The 27,523-nt window shown below is 37.0% G+C and overlaps 1 protein-coding gene across 2 annotated transcripts; it reads right to left on the bottom strand.

The window, feature by feature from the left end:
* Nucleotides 1-9,538: 9,538 nt before the first annotated feature.
* RCN2 (reticulocalbin 2) lies at nucleotides 9,539-26,337 on the bottom strand. Of its 2 annotated transcripts, none has more exons than XM_081290200.1 (7): nucleotides 25,971-26,337; nucleotides 25,480-25,585; nucleotides 22,346-22,542; nucleotides 15,400-15,513; nucleotides 12,211-12,307; nucleotides 11,048-11,190; nucleotides 9,539-10,375 (listed from the first exon to the last, which is right to left on the bottom strand). In XM_081290200.1, exons 1-7 carry the CDS (start codon nucleotides 26,112-26,114, stop codon nucleotides 10,223-10,225), a joined length of 954 nt encoding a protein of 317 aa, XP_081146326.1. In that variant the 5' UTR covers nucleotides 26,115-26,337; the 3' UTR covers nucleotides 9,539-10,222. The 2 variants fall into 2 exon arrangements, with proteins under 2 accessions (XP_081146326.1, XP_081146325.1); XM_081290199.1 differs by having other exon boundaries at nucleotides 15,400-15,501; nucleotides 25,971-26,277.
* Nucleotides 26,338-27,523: the final 1,186 nt, after the last annotated feature.

The following is a 27,523-nucleotide window of genomic DNA, read 5'->3' as shown; positions in this document are numbered from 1 at the left end:
ATCCACTAGTGTGATTCTCTGCTAAGGAATCAGACCTAGGAGAGAGTTGACAGACCGCTGACACAGCCTGTGCTTTCCCAGACACAGTTCTGCAGCTTCCTGTGAGAGCAGACACCGAGAACAAAATCGTTGGCTCTCAAAACCAGGTTCTTAGAGCAACATGAAGCAACTCAGAGCAACTATTACCAGTGATTTTCATATATTTTAATAGATTTAAGTAGAGCATAGCTCTATTTATTTTAATAGATTTTAATAGATTTAAATAGAGCATAGCTCAGTGGTAGCCCGTGTGCTTAGCGTGAGTTAGGTCCTGGGTTCAATCCCCAGCACAAAAAAATAAATAATCAAGGTGTGATTGACATTTCTGTCTGTTACAAAGTGGGGTGGGGTCTGGCATCCTCTAAGTACAGGCCAGGGATGCAGGGAAACCTCCTACTCTCCTGCTCCCAACAAAGAATTAGCTCAAAATGTCAACAGTGTGAAGGGTGAGAAACCCTGAACTAGACCAAGCCTTTCCACCCTCATTGCAGATTAGGACCACCTAGGACCACTTAGGCCACCTCCTGACCAACTGAATCAAAATCTCTAGGGATGGGGGTGGAGGCACCGGTGTTTTTGAAAAGCCCTCCAAATGATCTCATCGTGACACAAGTTTCAGAATCACTGCTTAGACCCCCAGAAATTGGAAAAGGAAGCAATCAAGCAAGCAAGCAACCAAAGAAGACATGTAGCCCCTACTCTGTCTGACAGAAACCTAACGAAATATAACGAAGTTAACAACACAGTTCCCAACTCTGGGAGTTTGTGGTAAGAAGAAGAAACAAAAACAAAAAAAATCCCTGCAGATTTATTGAAAGGTTAGGCAACAAATGAAGAGCCAGGGTAGGAAGTTCTATACGAAGATGCAAAGAGGGGGCAGCAGAGAACAAGAGGACCAAAACAAGAGACCCCTGTGGCCTTGACCAAAGTTAAGTTTGTTGGTGGACACTACTTTCTCTCTGTTTTTCAGTACTGGAGATTGAATCTGGGACACTTTGCCATTGAGCTACATGCCCAGATCTTTTACATTTTTTTTTTTTGTTTTATTTTTAAAATCCCAAACAGATCTGGCTAAGTTGCTGAGGATGGCCTTGAACTTGTGATCCACCTGCTTCAGGTTCCCAAGAAGCCAGGTTTACAGGCATGTGCCACTGTGCCTGGTTCATTTTCTACTTTTTAAAAAACATTTACTTTTATGATGAGAAAAATAATTTTTTTTCTCTGCTAGAGCTGGTTTCATCTCTTATGATATATTATTATTCTTCCAAACTAAAATTGTACATGATTTAATAATATTAAACATAATGTGTTTGTATTGCTAAGTCCAGAGACACTGTTTTATTGTTTTTAAACATTATAAAACTTATTTTGGGTAACTGAGTCATTTAAATAATTTTCCGCCAACAGTGAGAGTGCTAAACCTATCTTTCCCCTGGAAAGTAGGTTCCTTTAGTCTATCTTAGTCCAATTATTTAAAATATCTGTCATTTTTTTATGGTGAAAATTCCATCACTTCATTTAGGACACAGTATTTAAGATGCTGTCTTGTTTCATTATTAAATTAGTCTGTATTCAATACCTATTTCCTTCTTGCCTGGGCAGTGATTTCCAGTCCTCAATAGACCCAGTACTTCCTTGTTAGGATCGTTCTGTTGTAACCTCTATTTTACTATCTTGAAATGAAATTCATTAGTAGTATAACCTATCTATGTATTCAATATGTATTGATCACCTGCCTTTCCCCATCTGTCCTCTGTCCTCTGACATGCTTCTGGCTCAGTGGCTTACACAGGGCAGCACCCAGGCTCCCGGGCCCTGGGCTTCCTTTTGCTTTAGGCCAGTGTGCAGACAGGAAGTGAGGTAGCAGGAGGAAAGAGATGAGGCTGTGTATTCCCTCACTCTTGGAGATACATACACAACTGGCATATCTCTATGGTCACAGCGACTATGCAGGGGGAAAGGGACTGGGTCTCACCAGCACCATCCGGGCTCCAGACCCCTCCAGGCCAAAGGTGTTAAAGCCTTTCTGCTGTTGATTGCCCCTGACTGCATCACCAACCCTTGTTGCTTCCCTTAAACCTGCCCTTGTCTCTGTAATGTGCCACCTGTTACTTGGAGGGCCCTGACTGATGCACACTCTAATGCTCTCACTCTAATAGGAGAAACTCCTCTTGGGAAAGACTATATCACAAGACTTATTGAAGTACTGCTCTCCAACAGTGGCACTGGGAATGGGCTAGATACATATGCAGAAGGCAGCGGCAGTGTCATTGGGAGCTGGTTTTCTCAATGGTGAACAACTCCTGGGAAAGTTTGAATTGAGCAAAGCATTACTTACCTTTGGTGTATACACTAGCTGAATTTATGAAAATGCAGTGTACATTAAAAATGTGTAAAACATATTTTGTTTAAATTAGAATTTGATTTTAGGCTCAGGTGATCACAAACAGGTCTTTCACCTACATCAGTGTCCACCGGGGCATTCTAACACCATGCAGGACAAAGGACAGTCATTTCTTGTGCAAGAGTGTCCCATAAATTGCAACATGCCTAGATGCCATACCCTGCTCTTTAAATGCTCTTAAATTGCCCTCAAGGGCTCTCCCACTTGAACACTAAATTTTAGGGATTGTCGTCGGGGTGGTGTAGCTGAGTCTGCTGGTCACAGGTTGAGGGTAGGTGTGACACTCACTATTCTTGCCATGGAGCAGCTCTTTGGTGAGGAAACCATTTTTTTTTTCATTCTTAAGTGGCCTATTAGGACATAATTCACATATTATAAAATTCACCCATTTGGGCTGGGGATGTGGCTCAAGCCGTAGCGCGCTTGCTTGGCATGCGTGCGGCCTAGGTTCGATCCTCAGCACCACATACCAACAAAGATGTTGTGTCCGCCGAGAACTAAAATAAATAAATAAATTCTCTCTCTCTCTCTCTCTCTCTCTCTCTCTCTCTCTCCCTTTCCTCTCTCTTTAAAAAATAAAAAAAAAATTAAAAAAAAAATAAAATTCACCCATTTAAAAAGCACAATTCAATGGACTTTAGTATATTGGGAGTAAGTATTGGGCCACTATCACCACAATCCGATTTTAGAAGATTTTTATCACCCCAAGAGGGAATCAGGTACTCATTAGTCAACCCTCTTCAGACCCCCATCCCCAAACACCAATCTACGTTTCTGTACAGTTCACATAAATGTAATTATACATTACATGACATAATTCACATCAGTGACATAATTCTTTAGAGACAAGAAGACAAGAACAGACTAAGAGACATACAAAAAGAAATACAACAAAATAAACTGGTATGATGTCAGCTCTCTCTTCCCCTGTAACATTTTATTAATAAATTCAGTCAGTAACTACCTGCCGCACCCTGTTCACACACTGGGCCCTGGAGGAGGAGCCTCGGTGAAGAAGTCACACTGCAGCCCTCCAGGAACTGAATTTTTTTTTTTTTTTAACTTCAATGTAGGATGATACATTGATTTCTGATTTTTATACTTTTCCTTTATGCCACATGAAATTTTACAATTACACATTTCTGTGTTTTTTAAAGTTAATGGAGGGAGAGTGGCACCAGCCCAGATATTCCCATCTCTTTCCTTCTCTAAGCTCCCAGTGATTGTTGTTTTGCTTAGGTGGGTTGTTTGGGATTATAAAGTGGAAGGGTTGAAGGAGCAGAGACTGAAGACTAATTGCTATGTGACAATAGGTAAAATAATTGTTAATAGCTTAGACTGGCTTCCATTCCTTACCACCATGAAGGCAGTCTATAATTAACTTTAATTAGGGTTTTCATTACAGGGCACTCTTACAAAGCATATCACTTGCATAACACCATTTGTCATAGATGAAACAACAAACCATTAATTCAGAAGGGCCAACGGTTGGCACTCACATTAAAAAAAAAAGAGCTTAGTTAATGCTTTTAGTGTATCATTGTAGTGGAATCATCTCTTTACCCATGTCCCCAACACTATTAATGGTTTAATAAAGGAGCAAAATAGCGATGCTATCTGCTCATTAGAAACTTGTCTCAGAAGAGAAGGAAACTACCTCTGTAGAACACAGAACAAAAGTAGGTGGTGTTTTTCCCCCCAAAGGTACAAAAAGCCAAGATTAAAAATTATATTTTAAGCACTTTAAACTAGTTCTATAAATTTGAATGGTTTCCTTTCTTTCTTTCTTCATATATATATGTATATATAATTCTAATATATACATTAGTTATAGTTGTACACAATACCTTTATTTTACTTTGTTCTTTATTTATTTTTATGTGGTGCTGAGAATCAAACCCAGCACCTTGCACATGCTAGGCAAGGGCTCTACCACTGAGCCACAACCCCAGCCTCCTGAATGGTTTTCTTTCTATAGCTCATGAACCATCTAGTTAATCTGAAATAAAGTCATGGCAGGCTTTAGGTATTTTACAGTACTTGTTTTTCTTTGGAGTTCGATTGAGTCCTTTTTATATCCAAATAAAAGACACATTTTGGTAGCTGCTCAGAGGCCCTTAACTGAGCTATTCACTGATACCAGTTTAAAAACAAAAATTTACACTGCCAGGAAATCTGGCCAAATATTTATTTAACAAAACAATGTTGAAATGAAGCAGATCAGTTGTTATACTTGTTTAAAAATGTTGACTTTAAGTGGTTTTCCTAAACCATTTTCCAAAGTTGAAAACATAATATTAAGTAGACATTTCTCACTTAAAAGCAGATATTACAAAACAAAAACTTTAGAGAACAATAGCATAAATTTATTTTCTCATTTAAAATTGCAAAGGAATATTTTGGAAAGGGTAAACTACATCCTTAGGTCTCTTTAATTTTTGAAACAAGGCCTTGCTAAATTGCTGAGGCTGGACTTGAACTTGGAATCCTTCTGCCTTAGCCTCCTGTATTGCTGGGATTACAGGCATGTGCCACCATATTCGGCTTACTTTTTGATCATATTAAGTCCACTATGAATCCAGATAGAATCACTAGGGAAACACAAGTCAAGCCACAAGACACCACCTCACACCCATTAGGATGGATACTATCAAAACTAAAAAACAAAGAAAACCAGAAAATAACAAGTTAGGATGTGGGAAAATTGGAAATCCTGTGCACTTTCGGCAGGGATGTGAAATGGTACATCTGCTGTTGAAAACACTACGGTGGTGCCTAAAAGATTAAAAACAGAATGATCCTGGGGCTGGGGTTGTGGCTCAGCGGTACAGCTCTTGCCTACCATGTGTGAGGCAGTGGGTTCAACTTTAAGCACCACATATAAATAAATAAAATAAAGGTCCATTGACAACTAGAAAAAAATAAGAATGATCCAGCCTTTCACTTTTTTGTATACATCCAAAAGAATTGAAAGTGGGTACTCAAAAGAGATATTTATAAATCCACGTCCTTTTATTCACAATAGTGAAAAAGTGGAAGCAGCCGGACAGGGTGGCGCATGCCTATAATCTCAGTAACTTGGAAGGCTGAGGCAGGATTACAAGTTCAAAGCCAGCCTCAGCAATTTAGCATGGGCCTAAGCAACTCAGCAAGACCCCTGTTTCTAAATAAAATATTAAAAAGGGCTGGGGATGTGGCTCAGTGGTTAAACACTCCTGGATTCAATCTCTGGTACAATAAGTGGAAGCAACCCAAATGTAAATCAAAGGATGAATGGGTAAAAGAAATGCATACACATGCCATGGAATGTTATTCAGTTTTAAAAAGAAAGGAAATTCTGCAAAATGCTATAGCCTGGATGAAACTTGAGGATATGAGAGTACATATCCTCCTGCCTCAGTCTCCTGAGTAGCTGGGATTACAGGTGTATGCCATCTTACTTGGCAAACTCTAGGTATCTTAAGAGACAGAGTAGTCAAATTATAGAGATAAAAAGCAGAATAGTGGTTGCCAGGTGCAGCAGGGAGATGGGATGGGAGTTAATGGGTAGTTTTATAAAATGAAGAGTTACAGAGCTGCATGCTGATGATGGCCACATAGTACTATGAAGGTATTTAATACCAAGGAACTGTATACCTAAAAATGGGTAAGAGGATAAATTTTGATATGTGTATTTTATCACAACTTATTAAACTTCAAGTAAAAAACTATGAGGACAATAAAAAGATCAATGGTTGCCAGGGATTAAAGGAAAAGGGGATAAATAAACAGAACAGATTCTTAGGGTACTAAACTATTCTGTATAATGTACCTAATGGTGGACAGATGACTTCAAACATTTATTTAAACCCACAGAATGTAAACCAGGAGGGAACTCTAGGGTAAACCTTAATTGTGGGTGATAAAACGTTAATGTAGATGTGTTACAAATGTACCACTCCAGTGCAGAATGTCGATAATGTGGAAGGCTGTGCACGTGTTGGGAAGGGGTGTTATGGGAATTCCCTGTACTTGCTGTTCAATTTTGCTGTGAACATAAAACTGCTCTAAATAAGTATTTAAAGAAAGAAAGAAAAAAACTTTCAAAAGAAAGAATTAAGGCAAATATGGCATGCTGGTTTTTATTCTGAATGTTCTGGCTAGATACTCAATTTCTGTCCTATAAATTTTCTTAGAACCACATGGGAACTCATTTGTGCAAATCCCACCTTTTTTCCAGTTTTAAAGTAGTACCTGACATCGAATAATGGAAGCGATTAAGTCCTTCATCAAGAATCAGACAATAATTCAGAAAGTCTCATGCGATTTTTATTCTCATAAAGATAAATCCAAATTATTCTAATTCTAGCAAGTCAAAATAAAAGCTTCATTTTTGAAATCTGAAAGTCAAAGTCCAAATAAGAGTTAAAAATAAAGATTTCCAGGGCTGGGGATGTGACTCAAGCGGGAACACGCTTGCCTGGCATGCGTGGGGTGTGGGTTCAATCCTTAGCACCACATACAAAGAAAGATGTCGTGTCTGCCGAAAACTAAAAAATAAATATTAAAAAAATTCTCTCTCTCTTAAAAAAAAAAAGAATTTGTGGATGTACTTTCACACCACTCCTAATCTTATGGGCTGACTTGTCTTTAAAAAAAAAATTCTCTCTCTCCTCTCTAAAAAAAAATAAAGATTTCCATTTTGACTTAGTTGAAGACATAGAAACTCTGCTCAAGCAGATGATTTTTTTTCTCTGTAAAATTATGAAAGTCAGTTGCTAATGCTATGACTCAGAATAGGATAGGATCTACTGTGGTTAAAAACAAAGGCACCCAAATCTCTGGCTTAACATATTGAAAAGTTTATTATTTTATTTTTGGTACTGAGGATTGATACCAGGTGTGCTTTACTACTGAGCTACATCCTCAGGTCTCCTTAGTTGTTTTATTTTTTAGTTGTGGTTGGACACAATCTTTTATTTATTTATTTTATTTTATTTTAATGTGGTGCTAAGGATTGAACCCAGGGCCCTGCACTTGCTAGGTGAGCACTCTACCACTGAGCCACAACCCCAGCCCAGGTCTCTTTAGTTTTTTGAAACAAGGTCTTGCTAAGTTGCTGAGGCTGGACTTGAACTTGGATCTTTCTGCCTTAATCTCCTGAGTCGCTGGGATTACAGGCATGTGCCACCATACTCAGCTTACTTTTTGATCAAGTTTTAAAAAAATATTTACGGGGCTGGGGATGTGGCTCAAGCGGTAGCGCTCTCGCCTGGCATGCGTGCGGCCCGGGTTCGAGCCTCAGCACCACATACCAACAAAGATGTTGTGTCCGCCGAGAACTAAAAAATAAATATTAAAAATTCTCTCTCTCTAAAAAAAAAAATTACGTTGTAGTTTTAGGTGGACACAATATCTTTGTTTTTATGTGGTGCTGAGAATCAAACCCAGTGCCTCACACATGCTAGGCGACTGCGCTACCACTTGAGCCACATCCCCAGCCCACTTTTGATCATATTAAGTGCACTGTGGATCCAGTTGACTGACCTTCATGTGGCACTGAGCAATCAAGGCCACTTTGATCTTGTGGCTCCACTATGGCAAATCTATGATGCCATGGTAGAGAAAACAGGCTGTGACTGGTCTGGGAGTGACATACACTACTTACTACTCCCACTTAACTGGTCAAAACCAAGAAGCAGGCTGGGAAGTATAGTTTCCTCTATGCTACAAAGGATTAGAACAGATATTGGTAAATACAGTATCACCATAATTCTTGTATCTGTTTGAAATCCAGGCTGAATGCACAATGCTAACTCTTAACTATTTTCCTTAAGAACTGAAATAAAACCATATCAGATGCTCTAGAAATTTTGGAACGGGTTTTAGAGAATACAGTAAGAAAAGTTAACATGCTATTCATAGTAGTTATTCTAAAAATCCCATTTTCAGTGAGGCTGACAAGTGACAGATGAGTAATACTGGTAGCACTAATTCTTAAGCTGCAGGTAGGTTAAAATGAAAATAAAACTTCTGATTAACAGGGTGGTATGTAGGTGCAATCAATTCTGTCAAAAAATTGAGATTCAGGCCTTCTCAATGTTCTTAGAACTTACTGAGCCCCTAGAACGCTGTGTGTGTCGAGACAACTTCATCCTGGAAAAGGGTTAACAAAATGAATAGCTGATTTTTTCACCCACTAATAAAAATAATTTAAGAAAGAAAAACTATCTGTGGGCCAGAACTAGAAAAATTTTCTCACATTCTCACTTTTTCCACTCCCACCCCACCAAAGCTGAATGAATCGATCTCCTGAATAAGGTTAAAACCAATTATTTAGGTGTAAACAAATGCTTAGGTATTATGATTTTCAGTGTAATTTAAAATGAGTTCAAATGATAACTAACCACATCTACTAGGAACCCTCTATAATTTTTTCTTTTTTGAGATGGGTGGGGGTGGTCCTCACTTACTACATTGCCCAAGTTAGTCTCAAACTCAAGATCCTCCTCCTGCCTTAGCCTCCCAGGTAGCTGGGATTACAGACAAGAGCCAGTGTGTTCAGCTTTAGCCTATTTTGGGGGAGGAGGGTACTGGGGAGTGAACCCATGGGGTACTCTACCACTGAGCTACATTGCTAGTCCTTTTTATTTGGAGACAGGATCTTGCTAAATTGTTCATATTGGCCTTGAAATTTATGATTCTCCTGCTTCAGCCTCCTAAGGAGCTGGGTGTCACTGCACTAGGCTAATCTGTATCATTTGCAACATTATCCCTAGGGCTGGGGTGTAGCTCAGTGGTATAGCACTAAAGCCCTGGGCTCAATCCTCAGCTCACACACAGAAAAAATAAAAAAATAATCTAGCCCCAAACAGCAAAACCAGTTCCTATAAGAGCAATTAAAATGTGTCAGGTGTACACTCAGGTACATCATGATTCTTTTATTTTTTAAAAAAGCAATATAATAATATGCAGCAAGAATAATTTAACAGTTTTGAGAACATTCACTACCCAAATAAAGAAAATAAATGAGACAAGAAAATGTATAATACAACAAAACCTGTGCTAAAGTTAAGGTTTATCTGCAAAATTAACAAACAAACAAACATAAAAAGATAAGGACAATTCATTTTTAATCAGTCAAAAATGAAAAGGTTTCTGGACAATGTTAAATTCCACTCACCATAATGCTATAGTTTTACATTAAATATAATTACTATCTATACATATGCAAAAATATAAAGTTCTATTTCATACAACAAAACCCTTTATAGAAACCATTTTAAAATTCAGCAGAACTTCTCAACATTAACATGTGAGGTTTAAGTCCTTCTAAAGGTTCCTTTAAAGGTTGTAAAACAAAACACTAAACCTAAAAACATTGTCCTTTCTCTTAGTTCCCAAATTAAGTCTAATTAGAACAAAACAAAAATTGATACCTTAGTCACATACTACTTAAATATTAACATTGTTCAGTCATGTCTAAAATCCTCCATTTTTTTCAAGTATGGAAACAGAACTCAAATATCCACAATACAGTACTAAACAGATGGAATATTTAGAAAAAGACTTTGTGGTCATATGGCACGGTATTAATGTTTAATTTCAATATGTTTTGAAATCAATATCAAGTTTTTGTTTTGTTTTTCTTCTAAATGACCAAAATTATAAACTACATTAGATAATTCTGACTGTGGTAAGACTTAAAAGTGTAAAATACAACATCGATATTTTATCACAAAAGTAAAGCTGGTAACAGATTAGAAAAGGACCCAATAGTCTACTCGGACACACTCAGGATTAAAGCTCGTCATGATAGAAATAGTCATCATGGAGCTGTCTGCCATAATCTGTGGCTTCACTGGTAAGAAACAAGTCCTGGTTTTCCAGAATTTCTTCTTTAGAGAGTTTTTTGTCACCATTCAAATCCATTTCATCAATTAAATGAAGAGCCTTTAAAATAAAGCAAAACAAAAAGGTATCAAATGTTATTTTATCAAGATGTTCACATTTTAGTGTAATGTACTGTCAAATCCATTTAGTTGTTTGACTCATTAATGTATGTAAAATATTTCATACTGTGTCTATCGGCTGTGTCTCTTATTATCTCCTTTTAAATTTCTGCTGGGTTCTTCCTCCTCTCTACCAAAATCCAACCCAGGGTCCAAACCAGGATATCACAATGTAAGCAAAATTACTATAGTAAGCAAAATTACTATAATCCACTTTTTGAGCCTCTACAGTTAAATATGAACTATTATTCTATTTACTATATGCTCAGAATAATACATGATACCACCTTCCTTTTCTCCTTGACCATCTAAAACAGTTTGATAATTTAATTCAAAGAACAGCAATGAGCAGGGCATGGTGGCACATGCCTGTAGTACCAGCTGCTCAATCAGGTAGATGAGTAAAGCAGAGGGAGTGCAAGTCAAGGTTAGCTTTGGCAATCTAACAAGATACTGTCTTAAAAAGAAGAAAAACAACAAAACACAGCAATGAATTGATCCTAAATAATCCCATTACTACTTCTTTTTTTTTTTGGCTTTGATTTTTAACTACCTATCAATAGAACCAACTTTTTTTTTTTTTTGGGGGGGGGTGTCATTCTATGATACTTACCTCCTCCTGCGCAATGCCCTGATTATTGGGTACTACCCAAGATAACAGCTCTTGGGGATCAAGCCTGCCATCATTATCCTTGTCATAATCATTCACGAATCTGTCTTTCTCAACAAGTATCCATTCTGGATCTTCATTTGCAGCTTAATATAAAAAAACAGAAATATACATACACAAGAATATCACATGTATCCAATAAGAAGTTTGGTATATCCCTAGAATAAAGGAAGTGAATTTAAAGTTTACTACATAAAGGAAGCCAAATGAAACAGAAGTACTTAGCTGAAAAGTCCTAAAATAAGTACAAATACATGGTAATTTTCAAAAGTGACACATAAACCTAAAACATGTTAAAATGTTGCGTATTAATACTAGTTTACTATTGCTACTTGTTCTGATGTCTTGTTTTCTCAAATATGAGTTGGGTAATAATTTGATGTACACTGTGTGACTATATAGTTTCCTCTGTTCTTACAAAGTACTCCCCCCTGTATTTTTAAAGTGACATTGAAAATAAGTGCACTGTTGACCAATTTTAAAACTGCACTGTTTGATTTTTTTTTTTTTTTTAGTTATAGTTGGGCACAATATCTTTATTTTATTTGTTTATTTTTATGTGGTGCTGAGGATTGAACCCAGAGCCTTGCTAGTGCTAGGTGAGCACTCTACTGCTGAGCCACAATCCCAGCACACTATTTGATATTTTCAAGTAACAATTCTGAAGACAGTAACTCAGAGAAAGGAAAATTCCTCTAATTTCATATGCTGAGTAAATCACTTTTTACAGTCTCAGAATTTAGACTATTTTATGTTTCTAAGATCTATATGTAATCATACACAATTTTCTTTAAAAAACAAAACTATGTCAACCTTTACTTCCTTCCTTTTTGGATTGACAATGGTATTCTACTTATTGGAAAAGGAAGAAAAATGTTTCAAACTAGACATAAAGGTAAAAATGAGCAAGACAGCATTTCAGTTAAGCTATAAAATCCCTTTGTTGAACTTGTATTATAGTTAAATTAGCAAGAAGTAGAAATCAAGCATAGTTCCTCTTCTTACATTTTCGCTGTCAAAGAAAGCTCTCAGTGATAAAAGATCTTCCAATTTCTTGTTTAATTCCATTTTCTCCCCTCTCTTTTCACACTCCCCAGGTGACTTACTTGGATCCCGCCTGTAATCACCAAGAAATTCTTCTAAACTAACATATCCATCACCATTTTTGTCATGTTCTTCTAAAGCTTCTTGAATGACGAATTCCTATTGCATGTTCATTAAAAGAAAAAAAAAAGGCTTAAGTCAATAATTTTCAATCCCACAACCATCTCAGTCAATCTTAATATAGAATTTTAGGAATCATCATTTTGATTATCTATACTTTCACTAAACATTTCTAAACACTAGAATCTAGGAGAATAAAACCTCAAGTACTAAGTAATTCTAAATTCAACATGTGTAAGCTTGTGAAACTATGAAGAACTTCACTTTTTATTCTCCTAAACCACTTCAGCACTAAATATAGGTTCCCATTTTCTGCATGTTCCCCTCCCTCTCAAGCATGCCATCTCTCACTGTCGTTTTCCTTAACCATCAGCCCTCCAATCCATTCATAGCCCTGAAAGAACCCTACCTTAAATCTCGTATATAACTGTTCTTCCTCCAGATCTGAAAGGTGCCAGCCCCTCACAAAATCTCAACACTTGGCTTGCTCTTCTCTCAAACCCATTCCAAACTGCCCACAAATCTGCCCCCCCCCCCCGTTCTTATCAAAGCTTCATACTTAACAATCAATCCTCCCTGACCCAAATGGCAGATCCTTTCTAGTTTAATGACCTGATCAATGGCCAGCTGATTCAGTACCTCCCTCATTACCTTCCTATCCCTTTATGTCCTTTTCTTATGGTGCCAATCCCTACCCTGAACATTACGGCCACATCACTTCTCCTTTTTTCCGCAGCCATAAAATCTAAAAAGACATAGAACTATAAACTTAGTCCTTTTAAGCTGATTTCTGCCATTTCAGTGAGTTCTTCCTGCAGCTTAGAAATCGACTTCTAAGTTTTCTTAATATTCCCTACTGCAGGGGCTGGGGTTGTATGTAGCTCAGTGGTAAAGTGCTTGCCTGGCACAAGTGAGGAACTGGGTTTGATCCTCAGCACCACATATTGTGTCCACCTAACTAAAACAAACAAACAAACAAACAAAAAATTCCCTATAGCAGTGTTTTCAAATCTCTACCTCCACTTTCTCTGAGCTTTGCTATAATCCTTCCAAAAATTCTGTTGGCAAAGATCCTAGTTTTCCAACCATGATACAAGTCTTCTGAAAATGATTCATATAAACCAGCATGTATCCTCACCTTTAACTCCCTCCATTCTTATGCCTTATCCTCTCATTTTTTTTCTTTCATCTCAGGAGTTGAAGCTCTTGCTAGGGCAAAGCCCTCAGCTGTTTCTTAGATGCCATATATTCCCATTTCCTAAGGGCTTTCTTTCAATCTCAATTCCTTCTTCTATGTCTTTTGTGACATTCAAATCCCCAGGACTTTGCTGCACTCTTTCATTACCATCCTGGTTCTTTTTTCCCTGCCTAGACTCTCATGGGTTATATCTACTATTCTCATTTCCTCCCTACCTGCTTCCTCCCTAATATCTCTCATCTGGATTCTAGCATCATTACTGTAATGAAATATATTCTCAAAAGTCTCCAGGGGCTTAAACTACAAGCTGTCTTCCCCACTCCCTTTGGTACTGGAGATCAAACCCAGGGCTTTCCATGTGCTAAGCAAGTGTTCTACCACTGAGATACATCCCTAGCCCCAAGCTGTCTTTTTTAAAATCAAATTTTACAGATTTTATGTAGAGAAATCAGGGATTTTAACCTTTATCATCAAAGATTACCTTTGTCACTATTATACAAGCTCAATACTTCAGGGTCATCTGACTCTGAATATCTATTAAAGCAACATTCCTGTTTGTGCTTTCTTCAAAAAATGATATAATCTATTTCATCCCATTGCCATTTGACATTCCAGGGCCATATCACTTAATATCCATTGTTTCACTGCTTTCACTGGTCATTCCCCTCTTCAGTCAACTGTTCCTTATTCTCCAGAGAATCAAGAATCAGCATCCTCTGCCTACCATTCTAGGATTCAATTAGCTTGCCTAGATTTAATTTTGGCACTGAAATTATACCCAGCACTGTTCTTAAACTAGGTCATCTATTTTGTGCCAAGTAAGAAACCAGAAGCTTCACAATGTCTAGAAGTGGTACTAATAGCAGTATCTTGCCATAGAGTTTTTGGAAAAAAGTATATCTGCTGTATTGTTATTCAAGGCCATGATCAATTAAACAAAAGGCTACCATCTTCCTTCCCTCAAATATCCAGGGAATCAAGTTACAGAGCTGGAGGCTGATGTCATGCAACAGAACTCAATATAAATGTTCTCTTTTTAAAAGTTATTTGGCACATTACTCTTAACTCCCCAATATGATGATCCCTACTCTCACAGCTTGTTAACACAACTCAATCAACAACTGTTGGGTTAAAAGCTAAAACTTGACAGTTTTGAAGACCTGGTGGTGGCCACCCCCCTTTTCTTTTTTTATCTCCACAGTGCTAGGGATTGAACCCTCAGACTTGTGCATGGCAGGCAAGTGTTCTACCACTGAACTACACCCTCAGCCCAGTACTTTTTTTTTTTTTTTTTTTAAGGTACTAAAGGAATGAGAGGACTCATTACACCTGAAGTTGCAAAAATGTTAATAGTTACTAGGAGCTGCATCCCCTGCCTGCTATGAAAAGGGATCTAAATGTGGATAAGTTGTTACAGACCAAAAGCTTCCACAAATGAGGCTGTAAACTATATAAAAGTTCTGGTGTTACTAACATTGAAAAACCAGAGAAGTCTGAAGCTATAGAAGGATAAGGAAAGGCTTGATAGCCAGAGGAAGATGCTGCTCATAATACAGTGTGAAGATTCAAAAAAGCAAAAAAATAAAAACTCAATCCTTAGCCTGCTCCTGCCCCATAAGCAACCTGACACCACCAGGAATCCTCCTGACCTGTAAGATTAGAATAATCTTATATGGGGAGAATTTTGGTTCATTTTGGATCTTCTGTCTCTTAAAATTCTAGTTATTATACAAATAATTTTAATGACAATATAGATAGATTTTAAAATTTTAGTCACTCAATAATTCTCTTAAAATGTTTCTTCCTTAGGCTAAATTATATTGTTATATCGTATATGGGTACAAATATGTAACAAAAAATCCCACCATATGTACAACTATAATGCATCAATAAAATATAAAAATATATGGAAAAAATTTTTTTTCTTCCTTACCGTCATATAATCAACTTCCTCAGGATGTTCAAAAGCAATAAATTCTTCAAGACTCAAACCAGGACCTGAATCCTGGTTAGCTCTTTCAAATCGCTTCTTGTCCTTTAAATGAAGCTTTGAGAATTAAAAAATTTTGAACATATTTAAACATCTCATTATTATCATAACATCATTAAAAATACTTTGAAAAATACAAACTGTGAAATCAAAGCACATTCTCAAACATCATCTCTTTCATCTTTACATCATTCCACTGAACGTATGTTGGCAAATAATACCAAACATTAGAGGCAACATAGAAACAAGCTCCATAGTCAGACCTAGACTGAAATTCCAGCAATGTCACTTACTAGTTGTGGTACTAGTATAAATTGCTTAACCCCTCAAGCTTTCTCATCTATAAAACTGGGGTAAAAATCTCTACTAAGCAATTAGCATGAGCATCCCTTTCATGCAATCAATATACCTGAAGTATTAAGAATTTCATAATTGTTATTATGTTTCTATTATTGATAGAAAAACTGAGATTAAATGATTTGATGAAAGTCAAGAAACACACCTAAAATGTACTGACCTTGAATCTTCCTTGCTCTTTCCATACTACTATCACCTTTAATAATTAGTGTTAATATTTTTTTGAATATTCCCAAAGCAACAAACTTACATCATGTGTTAAATATTGGTAGGACTGGGATTGTGACTCAGTGGTAGAGTGTTCGCCTAGCACTTGCAAGGCACTGGGTTCAATCCTCAGCACTACATATAAATAAAAAAAATAAAGGTCCATCGACAATTAGAAAAGTATTTTAAAAAATATATTGGTAGGGCTTTTAAAAAATTGTTTTAGGTTTGCTAAATGATTTTTCAAAAATATGTAAATATTTTAGAAAAGTATTCCTCTTTTGTTGAGACTCTCATATGATTAGTATTGGTAACTAATATTTCAAATATTTCAAAGGCTCTTTATAATGATAACTCTGTATATTCAGAAACAAGTACACTAAAAGCTTAAATGGGTCTTATCTTGAGTTTAAATAAACACATCTCCTTTTCTATTTTCTCTCTCATCTTTTTTTCCCTCCTTTTAAAGTATACTCGAGTAGTAAAAATGATTAGGGATAAGGCTGATTTTGATAAATGTTTCAAAGGTAATTCTGTAACCAAGAGTCTTGGAAGTCAAAGGTGCTAGCTATATTGTTAATCCTGCCTGATTTCTACTTTGAGAATTTCTGGGAATAGCTTTCCTTTCTAATAATAATAATAAAATAATATTAATAATAGTAAAAGGTGTGTATCAAATTGTGTATTTAAAAAAAGTTTCACAATTTTTTAATACTTATTTTTTTGTAGTTGTAGTTGGACACAATAACTTTATTTTATTTATTTATATGTGGTGCTGAGGATCGAAACCAGAGCCTTGCACGTGCGAGGTGAGCTATCTACCACTGAGCCATAACCCTAGCCCCAAGTTTCACAATTTTAGAAGCATTTATGTATTTTACTGTTGAAAAAAAATGTTCTGTTTAGTTTTATAGAATAATAGGTTAGGAAAGGTAGCATTTACCTAAATACTAGTTCTTTTACAGTTACTAATCATCCAGTGGAGAGGTTCAACTTTTCCCCTAAAGAATCTGCCTTTTAAACATCTAGACTTCACAAGTCAGTTACACTCACCCAACTATCACAGAAAAGAAAAAATAATGTTTCCAAATAGCTGCTTTTAAGCAAATGTTTCATAATTTTAAATAACTACATCAAACAATTTGTATTTTGTGTTCAGGTTTAATATGGGGAAAAGTAGACAAACAAGAACTTGAGGTCTTTGTGGAGTCAATCAAATTCTTTTTTGAATAAGTCACTATTCAAAATACCAACTGCTTAGATTTCCTTATGAAAGGATCCTTCAATTTGGAGCAAAAAAGGTCCATGTTTCAGCAGAGTGAGCTAAATTTGGCCAAATTTGCCTATGGAAAGAAAGGATCTCTTTAAACAAGTTGAGATTTCTTAAAAAAAAAAAAAAAGAAAAGAAAAAGAACGATTTTTCTGGTTCACATTTTATGGCCATTTGAAAGCACCTCATATCAAATTAAAAAAAGTCAATATACAAAAAGAATGTTTTTTTTCAAAGGGCAAAATTTTAAAAAAATAGCCAGAAAGATGGTCAGTTTCAGAAAACCTCAACACTTTTCCCCTTCTGTATTAAAAAGCTTATAGTAAAGGATAAAAATGCTATCTATTGTAGTATAAAGAAACTACCATAATAATTTATTTTTACAGTGCAATGAAAATTTGTGAGGACAAACTGCCACCTTTTGGTAGACTAATGGTTTACATGAGGAAATATATAATCTGGAATCTTAGAACAAAACTTTAGGTCTTAAAAATTCTGATCAGCCATATGAAGGCTATCTCTTACATAGTAAAATATTACTTACACAATGCATATTCAGCAACTGACTTTAGAAGCTGGAATAACTGAACTTTTGCCAGGAGTTCTCCAAACTTTACTTCTCCTGCCTAAAAATGCATTATTTGTAATTGTTCATCATATAAATATATACGTTTTCAGGTATTTGACAGCCTGAAAGGGTCACTACTCCAAGTTGCCTATTCTCTCTATATGAAAATTTAATAAAAATAAAATTCAGGTACCAAGTTGATTTTGAATTGAATCCTTAGGCATTCTATCACTGAGAGCAGCCCTTTTTATTTTTTCAGACGGGGTCTCACTAAGTTGCCCAGGGCTGGCCTTGAACCTATGATCCTCTTGCCTCAGACTCCTGAGTCATTGAGATTACAGGCATGTGCCACCATGCCCAGAGATAATGTTTAGTTTTTCAATAGAATACCATATAGAAAATTTTATTTCATTCAGATATCCAGTTACTTTTTATGATTATTTTATTTATGGCATAATATTTGGTTTATAACTTTGGACGAGACTGATTCCTCTTTTATCCTTTATTTTTTATTTTGAATAATGCCCATTATGTCTGGGTTTATTTTCACATCCCAAATGAATTTTTATGAGGTTAGGTATTATCTATCAAATTCTTTAAAAAGTATGATTAGAACTTCATGAAGATAGAGATATATTCCAGGGCAGCCAAATAGGATTCTCCCAGAAAAGTATTCATTTTAGGAATGCAGTATTTCCCTTAGGCTATTAAGATCCTTCTAATTTTCTAACTCCTTCTTAAAAGGTAGACTTAAATCAATGTGTACTGGGTACGCATTGTGGAATATAGTTTCAGAGCTAGACATCTTTTTAAAAATTGGTTCTTAACAGTAGAGCTCATTTTGATAAAATTATACATGCATGAATATATCTTATTCTAATTAGGGCCCCAGTCTTGTGGATGTACACAATGGTGAGATTCACTGTTATGTATTCATATATGTGCATAGGAAAGTTATGTCAGATTCTTTCCACTGTCTTTCCTATTCCTACCCCCCCCACACACACTTCATTCTCCTTTGTCTAATCCTCTGAACTTCTATTCTCCCCACACTACTCATAGCTCTCACTTATGAGAGAAAACATTTGCCCTTTGGTTTTTTGGGGATTGGCTTATTTCACTTAAGCCAACAACAGTCTTCAGATTCATCCATTTATTGACAAATGTCATAAAGTCATTATTTTGTATGGCTGATAATATTTCATTGTATATATGTACCACAAATTCTTTATCCATTCATCTGTTGATGGGCATCTAGGTTGATTCCATAGCTTAGTTACTGTGAACTGTGTAGCTATTGATGTGGTTGTATCACTGTAGTATGCTAATTTTAAATTCTTTGGATATATACCAAGGAGTAGATAACTTGGTCAAATGGTGGTTCCATTCCTAGTTTTTTTTAGGACTCTCCATACTGCTTTCCAGAGGGGCTGCACTAATTTGCAGTCCCACAAACAATGTGTGAATGTACCCTTTTCTCACATCCTCACCAATATTGTTACTTGTATTTTTGATAACTGCCATTCAGAATCAAACAACTTTTTAAAAATATTTATTTTTTTAGTTGTAGTTGGAAATAATATACTTATTTATTTATTTATATGTGGTGCTGAGAGTCAAACCTAGTGCCTCGAACGTGTGAGGCAAGCACTCTACCGCTGAGCCACAATCCTAATCCCCCAAACAATGGGGGATTGTTTGGGGATTAAACTATTTATAACTATTCCTAAATAGTTTATATTAATCAGTAATGTATCTCTTCAAAGTGAAGACTTTATGTCAACACCATCATATTGCATTTAACTTCTCTATTGTTCCCTGGCAGGGAAGTCAAAATGTCGCGCTTTGATTTTAGAAAAGTTCCAGAACTCTAATGATCTTTTTTGATAATTCCTAGAGTAAAAGAGAACACCTAGTAGATGAATCCCAAATCTCATTATCACCATTTGATTTCTCTTTAGCACCACTAGGAGGAAGAAGACTGATTTACACTCCCTTTAGTCTGCTGGAAAATCAAGAACCAACTAACAGGGGGAAAAATAAAAACAAGATACGTTTTTCTCCTAAAAATGAAAGCCTAGCTAATATAAAGATATTAACAAATGCCTAAATAATTTAAAAAGTTGAATGATTAACTATAAACTTACATGAATTGTACATGTTTTCTTTAGCAATATTCTTTTAAATCAAAATAGAAATATATACCAGTCCAACTGCTACTATTTATTACTATTTCTCCATACTGTTATTATCCTCAACTGAAATGGTGATCATCCCCACTTTTAGAGATGGGAAACTGAAGCATAAGGAGGTTTAGTAAATTACCCAAAGCTGTACAATGGTTAAGTGGTAGAGCTAGATACAAAGCCAGGCAGACTAGCTCTGAGTCTGGAGCTCTTACCCAGCACACTGGTGGCACATCCATAGCATGAGTAGTCATTAGCAAAGAAACAACCAACTTGGAGTTAGTGGTGGCCTAGTTCAAATGGCCAACAGAATTCTAAAATAAATAGCAAGTACAATGATAAATGATGGCAACAATAAAAATTTAAAAATACATAGTAAAATGAGATGAGAAACAAGCTAAAATGTTTCCAAGCATGGGGGCATACAGTTAAAACAAGGTATTTAGCTTATTTATTCTTTCCCATACATAAAAAAGACTATCTTAAAATTTTTATAAAGTTGGGCTGGAGTCGTAGCTCAGTTGTAGAGCACTTGCCTCACACATGTGAGGCACTGGGTTCAATCCTCAGCACCACAGAAAAATAAATAAATAAAATAAAGATATTGTGTCCATCTACAACTAAAATTTTTTTTTAATTATATTTTTAAAAATTCTATAAAATTACACTTGAAATAGAAATTTCTCAAACTTATAGCTATTCGTGTTGATACACTTTTTAGTTTAATAGACTTCCAAAAGTCTTAGGAAGTTTTTATTAATTCCTAAATAAAAATTGTCTTACTTCTGCTTAATTGAGCTTATATTTTAACAAATTAAACCACAGACACAACAATAGTATTCAGAGTAAGACTGAATCTTCAAAAATGAGTTATTTTAAATAGCATAGTTCTATGTAAAACAGTATTGAGCCAGGTATGGTAAGGTAAGCCTGTAATCCCAGCAGCTCTGGAAGCTGAGGCAGGAGGACTGCAAGTTCAAAGCCAGCCTCAGCAATTTAGTGAGGTCCTAAGCAACTCAGCAAGACTGTCTTAAAATTTAAAAAAAAAAAAAAAAAAGGCTGGGGATGTGACTAAGTGGTTAAGGACCCCTGGGTTCAATCCCTGGTACCAAGCAACAATAACAACAAAAAATCAGTTGAGGTTCCTCAGAAAACTAAAACCAATTAATCCAACAATTCCATTTCTGGGTATGTACCCAAAAGAATCAAAAGCAGGATCTAAAAGAGAGATCTGCACATCCCATTCACTGCAGCATTAATCAATAGTCAAAAGATTGAAGCAATTTGAGTGTCCACCCATAGACAAAAGGATAAACAAAATTTAGTATATATGTATAGACACACACAAACACAAAAAAATAAAAATATTATTTGCCCCTTTTAGGAAGGAAATCCTGACACACGCTACAACATAGATGATCTTTGAGGACATTAAGTGAAATTAACTAGTCACAAGAAGACAAATATTGTAATCAAATTCATAGTAGAGGGCTGGGGATGTGGCTCAAGCGGTAGCGCGCTCGCCTCGCATGCGTGCGGCCCGGGTTCGATCCTCAGCACCACATACCAACAAAGATGTTGTGTCTGCCGAGAACTAAAAAATAAATATTAAAAAAAAACTCTCTCTCTCTCTCTTTCTCTCTCTCCCCCCCCCCACTCTCTCTTTAAAAAAAAAAAAAAATTCATAGTAGAAAGTAGATGGTGATTGCCAGGCATAGGGAGGGGGTGGGGATAGGAATGAGGGTTATTGTTTAATAGATATAATGGGTTCAGAGTTGTTTTGCAAGATGCAAAGAATCTGAGACTGGTTGTACAATAAATAAGGTTAACCCACTTAACAATATCAAATTACATACTTAAAAATGGTTAAAACGATAAATTTGTTATGTGTACTTTACCACAAATATTTTTGTGAGTTATTTCATATAAAACTGTTTTAAAATAGAAATGGGCCAGTGTAGCTTGCTTAGTAAATATGATATAAAATTTACTGTTCAATGTTTAAAATAAAATATTTAGCTAAATATTCAAAATACATTAAAAAAGCAACTTTGGAAATGAGAACAAATAAATGATGCAGCTGAGTAAAACAGATGCAGGGATAATTTAGGCAGTACAGAGTAAGAGTCCTAAATCTGGCTAAAAAGGAAATGATCAAAATGACCACTGAAGTGGAACTGGTGATTGCCCAGAGAACACAGCAATCAGGTCTACGACCTCAGGTCCTCTTGTGCTCATTCATGTAGGAAGATAAAGTAAACCGATGTGATCAAAAGGAACAGCTTGTGCATATGTACTCACCTGCCTAAATGACTCCTCTTCTGCATCATCCAGAGCAGTGATCTCATCAAAGTCAATCACACGATCATACATCTGAATATTATATTCATCCCATGTCACAGTACCATCATTGTTTTTATCATATTCAACAAACTGTTGTTTTGCTTCTTGCATAGCATAATGTTTAAAAGACATCTGAATCCACTGACTGAGTTCACCTATGAGAATTTTCCAGAACACAAGGAATGTTGACAATAATTCTGATAGTTAGGGTGTAGATTTCTAAACCTTCTCAAAGAAGAAAATTTTCAATGTTTGCAAATACTGAGTGAGAGTAAGTATTGAGAGAAGAAAGTGGGGAGAGCTGCGTGAAATCTAAGAATGTTGTAATGTAATCTACATAGAATGCAAGCTCCATGAATAGAGTTTGGGTTTGTCCCCCCCCCCCCACCAACACACACACACACACCCACAGCTGTACACTAAATGCCTAGAAAGTACCTAGCTTAGGGACTGGGATTGTGGCCCAGAGGTAGAGCACTCACCCAGCATATGTGAGGCTCTGGGTTTGATCCTCAGCATCACATAAAAATAAAACAAAGATATTGTATCCACCTATAACTAAAAAATAAAAAAGTACCTAGCTTACTAAATATTTGCTGAATAAGTTAACAACCATCCAAAATAGCATTTTACTCTTTTTAAAAAATATATTATCCAAAAAATTGCAGACCACCTTTGCTAATTATCACAAATCTCTTAGGAAGCACAAATACTTGAATAACTACCTATTTATTTTAATATGCATAATAAAAAGTTTTCCATTTGTGAAAGGAATATAGAGTTTTCCTTTAAGACAAGTTTTGTGTGTATTAAATAAAAATGTTAAGAAAATAATACATGGTAAACAAACATGGCCTAAATTGTGAAAAGGCATTCAAATGACTTAAGTTTGAGAAACACTGTTACAATTTATTCCCCTTAAACATGTCATAGAACAGCTGGAGAAAATTTACACATTTTATTGGTAGAAGTTATGATTTATGCCTTCTCTGCAACAGCTGTTTTAACTTGGTAACTGAAGACCTAGTGGAAAAGTTTCTATATCTCAAACATCCACTTTCAGATCAACTATTAAAAAATCTATTCAGAGAGATATTTATTATACTGCATTATAGAAAAGAGGAGGAGATGATAAATATTTGTGAGGAGAGCATGAGAATAACACCTGCTTTAAAGTTATCATTTGTTTTAATGACTGGTACTCCTCTACTGGTTTGAGAAAGGTCAGGTGAATAGAAAAGCAAAGACAATCTCTCTCTTGAAACTAAGTGAGAGCAGAATTACAACTTATGCAACCAAGTGTTGAACAATTGAGAGCATTAGGCTCTCTATGTTGTTGTTATTTTTCAAAACAGTGCAATTATAATCATCACTATTTCATAGCTGAAGAAACTGAGGTTCAGAAAAGTCAAAGGCTTCAAGCTAATAAGTGGCAGAGTGGAAATTTAAATTTGTTTGGTTTCAAAGCCTAAACTACTTTTACTGAGTTTTACTACCTTTTAAGAACCTCTGATTTTTTTTTTTCCAATTTGTTTTGATATGGGGGTCTCCCAATGTCTGGGTTAGTCCCAAATCCCTGGGCTCAGCCTTCCAAGTGGTTGGGAGTATAGGCACAAGTCACCATGTGCAGCTAAGATACTCTACCACTAATAAACCTTAGAGTCCAGTCCTGGTCCTCAAAGTGCAAATTAATAAGATTCTCTTAAGGGTCCGCAAGTAGAACACAGGCTTCCTCAAGCATCACAAGTGTTTTGTTTAAAGAGACTATCTGGCATAATAGAAAAGCAAATGAAAGAGGAATCATAAACATGGGCTCACTCTTCCATTTTCCCATGAGGATGGTTTACCTTCTCAAATTTTTGTTTTTCTTCAATAAAATGAAGATTTGGACTATGTTCTTTGTTACTTTAATTTTTTGAGTTTACTATTAACTATTTGAACATATCTAGGCCCTGCGGGTTACCACAGTACTCCAAACCAACTTGTTCTGAGTGTATTCTAGCATAACAAAGATGGACCTATTCTTATGTTGGATGAGAGTTCAGAGGTTTTGTTGTTAAGCAGAAGAAACAAAACCTTAATATTACTGAGGGCACCAATGTGGGCTCTTCTGCAATTCTCTCTCCTGCAACTTCACTTCTTGGATGCTGAGCAACATTTAAATGAATAGTATAGTCAAATAACTAGCTTAAAGTTACAGTAATAACCTAAATTTTTTTGAGAATCAACTTAGAATGTTGATAGGGTTCATCACTTGAATTAAACAATGGGGAGAGACAGCTGCACAGCAATTTATTTAGGACATTCTTTTAAGTCTGTGCATTTCATTTCTGACTAGAGAATGTACCTAAGAACACTCAGATTTAAAAAAAATTTTTTTTTAACTGAGGATATTGAAAACTAAATTAAAAGGGCTGGGGTTGTGGCTCAGCAGTAGACCACTCTCCTAGCACATGTGTTTGATCCTGAGCACACATGGAAATGAATAAGTAAAATAAAGGTACTGTATCCACCTACAACTAAAAAATAAATATATTTTTTTTTAAATCTAATTAAGAGAATGATACCTGGATTCTACTCCTGGCTTTGCTATTTATGTTTAAAAGGCCTTTACTTTTCTGGAGGTCAGTGTCTACAGAGAGGTGAACAAGTTGATTCTAAGCCCCCTACAAGCTACACCATTTTGTTATAATGTCATAATAAACATAATCCACATGCAACAGGTCTTTTCTTCCTAAAATTTTAAAAGTGCACATATCAAAAGAGCAATAAATCATTTAATGTCTTAAAATTTGGGGGCCTATTTCTCTATAATGAGTCATATTTCTGACTGTGACAAAAATGATGTGTGGAAAGGATATCTAAAGGTACGACTTGCATACAATATAGCACGAATGATGTTTATATTTACTGGGGAAAGCACTGAGTTTTACTTGGTACCCAACCTTTCAGGCATAAAATCTATTTTTCATTTCACAGTATCTCTCTAACTTGCTGGAATAATAACAATCTATAAACAGATACCCCTGCTTAAAATGTTCATCTCCTACAAAGAAATTTCTCCATTGTTGGTCGTGTAGGACAGTCCTTACTTTCAGTGAGAAAGCCATCTGAATCCGAGTCAATTTTCTTTATGATCGACTGCAGTCTTTTCTGCTGCTCTTCGTGGCCAAGTTTAACATACTCATCGACGTCTTCCTTTGAGGGGAATCGATACACAGGAGGACCAAACATTACCATCAGTGGGGCATAATGGTGGAGAATAGGGCTATTAGATGCCTCCCTTGGCTTAGGGTTTTGGGGGACCCACACCACCTCTCCAAGGCCCCAGCCCCCTCTACCATCTTCAGTGATTCTGCCCCATGTCTGGAGGTTAGAGGGGATCTGGCCTTTGGGCCGGACTAGTTCCTCAGTCTTTACAGGCCTAGGGGTCCCCCAGAGGGCAAGCGAGGCCCGCCCGGCCCCCATTGTCAGGCTGGCCTTCCCAGGCCTTGCCTGGCCGCCCCGCTTTGTCCCGGGACAAAGCCCGCGACGGCGGCGGTGCGAGGGCCCGGCCTCCCAACCCCCAGCCTGGACGCCTCACCTGGACGCCCAGCAGCGCCTCGCGGTCGTAGTCCGCGCGGTGCTCGCCCTGCGGGTAGTGCAGCTCCTCTGCCTTGCCGGCGCCGGCCACCGCGGCGCACAGCAGCAGCAGCACCAGCGTCACGGGCCTCGGGCCCAGCCGCATCGCGCCGGCCCGCCGAGCACACCTAGAGACCCAAGGAGGAAGGCAGGCGGCGCCCAGGCCGGCGGCTGCGCCCCGCTGGCGGCCACGGGAGGGTGGCGCCGTGTATGTGCGGGGCAGGAGGCCCTGGACGCGGAGAGGGCGGTGGTGGCCCGCTGCTTTAGCAGCAAACCCGTCTATGGGTGGTTCAGACGACAACTGTGTTGCGGAGGCGCGCCAGGCCCAAACCTATATGGCTGCGGCGGGGGGCGGGGCTCCATTCCGCTCTGCTGATTGGCCACGCGGCGTTGGGGCGGACCCACGCGATGTGGCGGTCCACAGTCGCCCACAGGCTCCAGGGGGCCGGCGGGGGCCGCGGAGCCGGTAGAATCCTGCGGGGGCTGTCTTCTCCTTAACACGCTCGGAAAAACACCCCTGCGATTCACCCCCGCGGTGTCGTTTCCTGTCAGGCTGGTTCCTGCCAGAAACTGTTCTGGCACTGTTCGCTCCGTGTGTCCCTCCCGGTTTCCCTCAATGAAAGAGGCTGGAGAGCCGGGTGAAAACAAAACAATACTGTATCTCGGAAAGTCTTTGCCTGAGGAACCGACCAACAGTATCTATTTCTAGACTTCAGTGTATTTCAACTTACTTATTTTACCAGAGCAGGAGTACAAACCCAGGAACTGCAGCCAGATGTTTGTATCTGATGCTCAGTTTTGCGATTTACAAGTTAAAAGATCTTGGCCAAATTACTTGGCCCCCGAAAATCTGTTTGTTCACTTATAAAATAGAAATAGTAAGAAGACTACCTTAAAGAGTTGTGAAGATTAAAGTAATTTGTTTAGAATAATAGCATACATGGTGAAGCTGATCTATAAATGTAAGCTCTCATTCACATAGGTATAAAAAGCAAAAGATAATTGCACAGAATAGCTTTGCAAGCAGCTCGAAAAACCTTTATGGATAGAATGCACATACATGGGGCTTCTATTCCATGTTCTACTTACAAATCTGTGTAGTTTTTCCACTTCATCCTGTGCACAGTAAGGCCAGAGAAATTTGTAGGCACAGCTTCAACCCTTTTGTTTACTGATTGCCCCATTTAGAATCAGGTCTTTTCACACAGAAAAAAAGGCTTTCTGGATCCTCTTTTCACATCTCCTGGTCTCTCTTTGGATTGGGAGCAAGAATTCTATTCCAAACTAAAAAACTGAGTTGCACAAATTTCCTAGATCAAGTTAGAATTTTACTGTGTTTAGTCAGAAGCCATTGAAATATTAATAGAGCAAAGAGTTAAGTTCAATTCTTTAAATTCAATATTTTAACAATCAGTATAGAACAAAGTTTTGAATTTGAATGAAAATATGGGCAATATTTCTGAGTTGATTAAAACAAACAAACTTAAAAAAGGAAAGAAAATTTTTTATCACTGG

Source organism: Spermophilus citellus, assembly GCF_964194105.1.
Source record: "Spermophilus citellus genome assembly, chromosome: 4".
Taxonomy (NCBI): Eukaryota; Metazoa; Chordata; class Mammalia; order Rodentia; family Sciuridae; genus Spermophilus; species Spermophilus citellus.
The sequence above is the reverse complement of the archived record's forward strand: the minus strand, read 5'-3'. Positions and strand labels throughout refer to the sequence as shown.

What these genes read in the sequence shown, in the direction of transcription:
- RCN2 (XM_081290200.1), bottom strand. Translation starts at nt 26,114, where the DNA reads ATGCGGCTGGGCCCGAGGCCCGTGACGCTGGTGCTGCTGCTGCTGTGC. An exon ending in AGATGGCTTTCTCACTGAAA is followed by an intron (nt 22,543 to 25,479) that starts GTAAGGACTGTC and finishes AAATTCTCATAG; the next exon opens with GTGAACTCAGTCAGTGGATT. An exon ending in AAGAGGAGTCATTTAGGCAG is followed by an intron (nt 15,514 to 22,345) that starts GTGAGTACATAT and finishes TAATTCTCAAAG; the next exon opens with CTTCATTTAAAGGACAAGAA.